Raw genomic sequence first — 8,809 nt, 5'->3', positions numbered from 1 at the left:
GGGCCCCGCGCACAAAGGCTCCGCTCGCTGTGCTTCGACTGTAGCAGCAGCGGTCGCGAGCGCCCCAGGGGCCAGGGGGTTCTCTCCCACTTTGGCCTGTTGATGCAGTCACGCAGATGCTACAGCTAGGCAGTAGGCAGCACACCTACGCCCCTGGCTCTACGGTAACAACAGTTCTCGTACCACTACTACTCGTACAGTTCATCTCGGCGAGCATCTTCTCTCCAGCTCTCCCTGCATCCGGATCCCCCCAACGGACGGTCGGATGTGGAGTTATTAAGGGCAAAAGCTGCCACGTCATATTCCCAGGCGGCCAGGCCTAGCTAGCTGCGGCACTGTGAAGCACAGCACGCATCGTAATCAGCCGCCATTACGCTAACGTAATCCCGCCGCCGGGCGGCTGACGTCGGCCGCGCGTAGGCGTAGCGAGGCCCGCCGGAAGGGAGGGAACGGCAGGGGAGAGGAAGACGAGGCCCCCCGCCGTATCCCGGGAAGCGCCCACGGCGAGGCCCCCGCCGGTCGGCGTCTGGCTCTCGCGGTCGCGGGGGTGGGTAGCGGTAGCGGCCCGGCTGGGCCGTGGGCCAGGGCGCTATGTTTGGTCTTGTCGCGGGGTGCGGGGCCCAGGAGGAGGTGTTGATTGCTGCTTGTTCTCGGGCCCAATTATGAGTGACCCGTGGGCCCGGCTCCCGGTGCCCAATGGGCGTGCTCGGTATTGGTTGGGAGAGGGCGCATTGAAGGGCGCGTATGATTTGCTGCTTCCCCCTCCTGCCGCTGCTACAGTGCCCCCTGCTGCTGCTGCTCGCGTCAAGCGGGGAAGGCAAGAAAGCTGGGATCGCCAGGCAGGCTCCGGCTGGGGAAAGCGCAGCGCACCGATGTAGTTACATGTACTCGCAGGCCGGGACTCCCACGCAAGCAGCCAAAGTAGCGGCTCGGTTTTAGGGTCCTCTGCTCGTCTGATCTGGTCATCCGATGAGGTTGCTTTGGCTGAAATCCCTCCTCCTCTGGTCCGTCTTCGTTGGGGCTTGTCGTGAGGCAACGCACGCCATTGTTTCTGAAGACTAACTACTGTTTACTCCTAGTGGCACTGGCACTGGCTCCGCCGGGTCGGTCGCGTCGAGCGGGTGCGCGGCGCACGCACGGGCGGGCGCATTGATTCTGGGAACATTGAGGAGGACGCAGCGGAGGTGGCCGTGCGGGGCTTCAGCAGTGGATGGCACTGTGCAGTCCAGTTAGTACTAGCGCGCACATTTATTAGGGGCCTTAATCGCGCTGCACATGGAATGTCTTCTACTCCTGCTCCCCCGCCCCGGAATGGTCAAACCGGCGCGGTGCCAGGCGCCCCGCCGTGAAACGGGGCTCCTCCGACCAGGCCGCGCGCGGTAAAACCCAGTTACCGTGCCCGTGCCGCGCCAAGAGCGAGCCGGACGGATCGGCCTGGCCCGGAAGCGGGGCGCTGGCACGGGCGCCCACTTCAGGCTTGGACGCGAGCGACCTCCGTGCCTCCGTGTCCGTCGACTATCTATTTTACCCCGTCCCAACCCGGCGCTGCTGGCTGCTGCCGCCGCACCTCACCTGGTCGCCTCTGCCCATCCGGCTTTCGCTTTCACGGATCGCCATCCATCGCCCGCGCCCTACCCCTCCAGCGGGCACAGGCCGCAGCTAGCAGCTAGCAGCTGCCCTGCCCAGCGCTCTCTTTTCGCTCTCGGTTGAGTTCTCGGTCTCGGCTTTGCCGAAAGAAAGGCACCCGGAACCCGACGACAGCGAGCCCCCCGGGGGCAAAGCGGGGATGAGGAGGGTGGAAAGGGGGGCGGGATAAAAAGGCGCGGGGTGGAGAGGAGGGGGAGCCGGGGAGGAGAGGCTACAGCGGCGGCAGGCGGGGGCAGCAGCGCACCGCAGGGTAGCAGGAGGACCGCCGCTCGGAAAGTGCGGAGCCGTTTCGTCTCCCCCCCGCCGCCCACTCGCCCACGCCCACGCCTCGCGCGCTCCAGGGGGTGCAAGTGCTCTCTCGTCTCGATCGCTGCTGCTGGTGGTGGTAGCGAGCGCGAGCCCCGAGGAGGGAGGGAGCACGCGTGCCTGATCGCCTCTCGCGCGCCATGTCGTCCGCCGCGGGCGGGTACGGCGCCGAGCCCCACTGCCACGGCCACGGCCACGGCGACTTCCTGCTGCACCACCACCATGCACAGCACGTGGCCGCGCAGCAGCTCTACCACGTGCCGCAGCACAGCCGCCGCGAGAAGCTGCGGTTCCCGCAGGACGACGGCTCGCCTCCGCAGCACCAGCAGCACGCCGGGGCGGCCTGGCCTCCGCCCCCGCCGGGGTTCTACTCCTACGCCTCCTCCTCCACGTCCTCCTACTCCCCGCACAGCCCCACGGGGCTCGCGCAGGCGCAGCTCGTCGCCGCGCACGCCCACGGCCTCGCCCCGCCGCTCGCGTCGCAGATCCCGACGCAGAACTTCGCGCTCTCGCTCTCCTCCTCGTCCTCCAACCCGCCCCCGCCGCCGCCCCCGCAGCAGCAGCAGCCCAGGAGGCCGCTCATCGGCGCCCCCGCGGGGCCCTTCGGGCCCTTCACCGGCTACGCGGCGGTGCTCGGCCGGTCCCGCTTCCTCGCCCCCGCGGAGAAGCTGCTCGAGGAGATCTGCGACGTGGGGGGCGCGGCCCCGCACGTGGACCGGACCGCCTCCGATGAGGCCCTGCTCGACGCGGATCCGATGGAGGGCATCGATCACGACATGGACGGCGACGACCGCGCCGCCTCCGACGCCGGGCCCATCTCTGGCGCCGAGCAGCAGTGGAAGAAGACCAGGCTCATCTCCATGATGGAAGAGGTGCGCTCTAGCTACCTTCTGCTTGCTTGCTTTGCTTGCCTGAGGCTGCTCATCAGCCTCGGCCCCTCCTTCCAGGTTTTCTTGTGCTATCCTCCATGCTCTATGCATCCTTTCTTCACCTCGTTTCGGAATTGCAATTATCTCTCCTGCTGGGTGGAGAAGAATCTTGCTTGTAGAGGTCGCATCGCCACTGCAGTCGTGGCCTGCTTTTATTCACTGTCGTTGCATGTGCTGTTGATTTGATGATGATTTCCTCTGCTGTTGATACTCGCGGTACATCTTTCCGGGGGTTTTTTTTTGGTATACGGATTACGTGCTCGTGAGCTTTTTACAGTTCACACTGTTCATTGAACAGTTGTGTTCGTTCGATTCTATCATACATGATAGGATTTTGATCGGCTCTTTTGGCAGCAGGATTTGCGTCGCAGGTAGCACTAGTAGTCTACATGAAATTAGGAATCTAAATACGCTAACTGCTATGAACTCTCTTTTTTATGTCACCTGAGGGAAGAAAAAAATGGCGTCGCCTCTTGATATCTTCTCTGATGATTCGTCCTTGCTTGGCTCGTCGTAGCGTCCCCTGCGACCGGGAGCATGGGGGCAGCAACACACGAGCATCCACGTACAAATGTCTCTAGCTCCTATTTTTGGAACCCTGAATAGCAGATTGTGTTTGGCAGAGTTCTTTAATGGCATCTCGCTTCCATAATTGGGAAGCAGACCTGCTTTGTTGATGTCATGTCTCCATTCTCAAACAAAAGCAACCTGCTCCCTTTTCCCAGCTTGGAATTTCTTTGTTTAAAAGCCTATTAGCTGTCTAATTTCGATGATGATCTCGCTTATTGAGTTGTAATCCAATTATTACGACCTTTTTTTTTACCCTAGGTCTGCAAGAGGTACCGACTGTACTACCAGCAGGTCCAGACTGTCATCAACTCGTTTGAGACCGTCGCCGGGTTCAGCAACGCTGCCCCGTTCGCCGCGATGGCGCTGAGGGCCATGGCGAAGCACTTCAAGTGCCTCAAGGGCATGATACTGAGCCAGCTGCGGAACACGTCCAAGGCTGCTGCCGGGAAAGAGGGGCTCAGCAAGGACATCGCCATGTTCGGGCTTGCCAGTGGCAGCGCCGCCGCCCTCCAGAGAGCGAGCAGTATGGCTGCGTTCGGCCAGCCGCACAACATCTGGCGGCCGCAGCGAGGGCTCCCAGAGCGTGCTGTCTCTGTGCTCCGCTCTTGGCTGTTTGAGCACTTCCTGCATCCGTAAGTCATCTTGCGCTTTTCAACCTGTTCATTTTTATATGGAAATGAAATGTCTCTAGGACATGAATACGGTCATTACAGTGCACTTTGTTTCGAGATGATGATGGCCATAAGGATGATTAGCGTTGCGATTACTCCTAGATTACTTGTTTCAATGATGGTTGGAGTCCGAAGCTACTCTAGATAGCTAGTGGGGCATTAGAGACTTGTCAACTTGAACATTCATGATGAGCTGCTGTTCGCTGGACATGGCTCCATGATGCTTGCCAAAATGATGATTTGTGATTTGATACATGCATGGAGAAAGTATTAGATGTTTTGGTGACACCACGGCAGACATTCCTGGCTGTCTGAATCATTGTGTTAAACTTGCGTGATAGAATGCCATGGCTTCCAAATTATTGCTTTGGAGCTTATAACATGATGGATGCTCAGGCTTTATAACCTGTACGTGAAATGCATTTTTGAGCTGTTCACATCATAGTTATGTAGGAGCGTTCTGTTTGGGGATCTAAGGATGCTGTTGCAATCTTTGTTAGATAGTCCTCATTACTTCGAAGTACCGTAAGGTGTCTTGTTAGAATGGTTTGGTAAGGACCCTATGTCTGATGGGTATGGCAGCACAGTCACGACAACTCGAAAGCGCGCTTTACTTCCAACCAAATTTAAAGAGTACCACCCTATACTAAACACAATGATTTGCTTGTTTGTTCTGCAGATTATGTTTTGCTTTCATAGTACAATCGCTTCACATGATGTCTGATCTAAAAGTTGAAATTCTGTATCATCAGTTACATCGAATTGATTGGTACAACCTCAAGATGCTGAGTTGCTGATAATTTGTCACTTTAGAGCGTATATGTGGAGTTCAGTCAATTTCATAATTATGGGTACTAGTCTTCCCTGGCTTGAGGGGGCAAAAGGTTTCCAACCCACAGTTAGTCAATTTTGTCCTTTGGTTAGATTCCATATCGATCAGTGCTTGATGTCTAGCCTTCCGTTATCATAAGCATACCACATTGCTCCACCGTGGAAATAATAAAGACACAGGCGCTTGACCACTGCAATGGTCTGATATGCTGACCTAATTTTCACCGGGTTCCTTTTGTTGTTTTTTCAAATTGTTGTATATGTGCACCTTCGTTGACTACTATTGATTCATTTGCCTTTTAGCAAGCTCGAATGGTTGTACTCATCTCAGTGTCATAATAAAATTGTCCAGATATCCTACTGATGGTGACAAGCAAATGCTAGCTAAACAGACGGGTTTAACGCGGAACCAGGTAAATGACCATGCTGCTTGTTGGATTTTGTTATAGATAGGGTAGTAGTAGCAGCAGCAGCTCATGTTCTATTTATTACAGTGATTATTATGTACTTGTTTTGAATACTTTGGTAGGCTGGTAGCTCTGGTATGTATTATTGTTCCTGAACCTGAAACCTTCTGATGGTTTATGTTTAACACACACTGCAGGTATCGAATTGGTTCATCAATGCAAGGGTCCGGCTCTGGAAACCAATGGTGGAAGAAATCCACAACCTCGAGATGAGGCAGGTCCACAAGCATCCAGCCCTTGACAAGAGCCAGCTCTCCATGCATCACCAGACCCAGCATTCGTCTGAAAGCAGCAGGAAGCCCTCAGATCCTTCTGACTCCCAGCTCGGCCAAAGCAGCAGCATCACTCGGAATCACGGCATCCCTACCTCTCAAGGCTTCCCGGATGAGCTCTCCCAGATGTCCCACTCCATCCAGCAGGGGCAGGTCACCTTCGCATACAACGGGCTGTCGACTCCGCAGCATCAGCACAGCCTCGCGTCGTCACAACATCACCAGCAAGTTGGATCAATGAGCGGCATCGCCGGGGCGGGGAATGGCGGTGTGTCGCTCACCCTTGGACTCCACCAGAACAACCGGGTTTGCATCGCCGAACCACTCCCAGTGTCCCTCCCGCCCAACCTTGCCCACCGTTTCGGTCTGGAGGAGGTCAGCGATGCCTACGTGATGGGCTCGTTTGGAGGTCAGGACCGGCATTTTGGCAAGGAGATCGGTGGCCATTTGTTGCATGATTTTGTTGGCTGATATGGCTGCTAGTGCGATTGGTGCTCCTGCATGTCAGTTTTCTGATGGTGCATAACCTTGTACTGTACCACTACTAGTATGTTAGAATGGTATATAAGTGGATCACTTGGTGGCTTTGGCTTGATCACTTTGAATCGATTTCTATGGAGGGTGGAGGAAAAAACCGTTGCTGACTTGTCAGCCCTTCTTGTAGATCCAAGTGTGTTGCCAGATATTTGACTTGCTGGGCTAATAGAGAGCATGAAAATACATTCCCAAGTCCCCAATACGTGTTTGCTCTGAGATGAGATTTGATACATGGTGTTGTTTCAAAAAAGATTTAATATATGGTGAGATATTGTTCCTTTGGCCTTGTACTGCGAAGTCAAGTGTTGCCACATACCCCCAAAGAAAGTGTGTTTCCAAATGGCAGTAAAAAGAAAAAAAAAAGGAAAAGAAGGTAGACAGCTCTTGTTGATGGCCAGAAAAAAGGATGCTGCTACCGTAAACTGTGCTGAAGATTTAACTTGTCACTGTAGAACATGACCAACACCAGTTGGTCTTTCAGCTTGATTTGCTAGCCTTTTGTGTGCATTAAACTACTAAGCAAGCAGACATTTGTGATCCATCTTGCATCCTTGTATGGGGTAGCCTCCTAAAGCCTGGACAAAAGTATGATTTGCCCACTAACGTTTATTAGCAGCCCGTTTTGTCACGCTAACAGACTGTTAGGGCTGTCAGCTGCTGATTGGCTAACCTTCTGATCTTTGGATTAAACTACTGTCACCGTACCTCAAATGGCAAAGATATGATGAATCCTGCTTTATCTTGGACAACGCTACCATTCTGCCTGGGCATATGCGTTGTTACAGTAGCTGTGATTCTTGGTTTTACTGTCACCTTACAGCATGAGGCTTCTTTGGCCAATATAGAATGGTATCTGGAGATAGGCTTCTTTGAGGGGTCCATTTGTTTTTTTCGCTTGGACATGGCTGTCATGGCCGTTGTTTTTTTTTGCTTGGAAGGAATCCGTGCACGTCAGTGACTGCCCTCAGGATCCTCTAAAGAAAGGGCAGCAACTGCTGTAGCTACTGTTTATATTTAGAAGAATACTGTTCGCGTCCTCTTTTAGGCGTCAGGTGCTCAGGTTGGGGGCTGGGTGCGTAAAATGTTCTTTCGGCCACAGGCAACATTTACACGTTGGTGGCGTACGGTTCCTTTTCTCTTTTTTTTTCTTGAAAATTGGTGGCGTACGAATTACCAGGACAAAAGTTGTCACGAGTCATGTAAAAACTGAACTCTGGACATCAATCAAGATCAATTTCTTTGTGCTAGCAGTTCATCTTCTTCTCCGATTTTTTTTAATAAAACTACTGTTTTTGCAGTAGTAGTTCTGTGTTCAATCCCCCCCACCCAAAAAAAAGAAAGAAAATTCCACAGGTGCAGCTACAGTAGTAGTATATGCAACTCAAGTCATGGGATGATGCCATGATTGGTGAAACCTATAATATCTCCCAGCTCTTTGGCTCACCATTGGCGCCGTCGAAAGCTTCAGTAAACCGAGGCCTCCGTCTCTCCTCCATCGGCTTGCTTCCTCCTCCAGGTACATTACATGCCTCTCGAAAGCAAGGCTTTGTTCTGTCCCCACCACTTTGCCTTTGCACATATCTCCGGGACCGGGAGGCTCAGCTTCAGCGCAGCCAACCAGCATCCATGGGCACGGCCAAGCCACACACGAGCCAAAAGCGAGAGGGCTCCCCCGTAACCCGATCGATGATGATGCCCTGGCTGATTCTCGTTAAGCATATGCCGTTCCCAGTTTCCACCCTAAGATATGGCTGATCCGACCGATTCCTGTTTGGATTTGGAGCGCCTTTAAAAATGCTCGCCCGATCCGGCCTGTCTGGCAGTGGAATCCCCGCCGGGCCTCGGCCAATCCGGGTCCGATGCGGATGCGGATGCGAACGCGAGCGATGAAGCAAAGCCAGTGGCGCAGCTGCAGCTAGCTGCCGATGCTGCCGCGGCCGCTTGCTCCCACCACTACCCGCCACTGGCACTGGCACTGGCGGTGGCACATCACCTGCTTTTGTCTCGGAAATGACAGGCTCATACTGTTCTGTTCTGCTGCATAGAATAACTGGCGGCTTTCATCGGAAATGACATGGGGAGCAGTGGGAGCATTGCCCGGGGGACGCGGCACCCATCCATCGCTTTCGCTTTTCCCATCGGCGCACGCCCTTTCGACTGGGAGCGCCTGCTGCTAGTGCGGACTGCCGCGAGCTGAGGTTTTTCGTGGCCTGACGCTGCTCTTTTCAGGTGTCGATCAATGATGAGCTAATCCAGCGCTGTCATCGGCAACACCGGCTGGTGGCCTACTGGTAGCACTAGTATCTAGTAGCACGCAGGTACACGGTCGGCGCTTGCCGCTAGCTGGGCAGGTATTGCTGGGTGCCTGGTTGAAAGGAGGAGGTGCGAGGTGAATATGAACAATGCACGGGCAGAATGAAGTCTTTCAAAAGGTATCGAGGTATTCTCAGTTCTCACGGCAGACGGCGGACGAGTTAAGAGCTCTACAAGGTAACAGACAAAATTTGATGCTCGGACTAATCTCAATGGAAATATCATAGGAGTGTCACGACATGACAGTCTCATGATAAAGAAAGATG

General features: G+C 54.3%; 1 protein-coding gene across 1 annotated transcript; it reads left to right on the top strand.

The window, feature by feature from the left end:
* Positions 1-1,776: 1,776 nt before the first annotated feature.
* On the top strand, positions 1,777-6,508 carry LOC120708659 (BEL1-like homeodomain protein 9). The gene is made up of 4 exons (XM_039994033.1): positions 1,777-2,825; positions 3,711-4,084; positions 5,307-5,367; positions 5,559-6,508. The coding sequence occupies exons 1-4, from the start codon at positions 2,094-2,096 to the stop codon at positions 6,162-6,164; spliced, it is 1,773 nt and encodes a 590-aa protein (XP_039849967.1). The 5' UTR covers positions 1,777-2,093; the 3' UTR covers positions 6,165-6,508.
* Positions 6,509-8,809: the final 2,301 nt, after the last annotated feature.

Source organism: Panicum virgatum, chromosome 5K (assembly GCF_016808335.1).
Source record: "Panicum virgatum strain AP13 chromosome 5K, P.virgatum_v5, whole genome shotgun sequence".
Taxonomy (NCBI): domain Eukaryota; kingdom Viridiplantae; phylum Streptophyta; class Magnoliopsida; order Poales; family Poaceae; genus Panicum; species Panicum virgatum.
The sequence above is the reverse complement of the archived record's forward strand: the minus strand, read 5'-3'. Positions and strand labels throughout refer to the sequence as shown.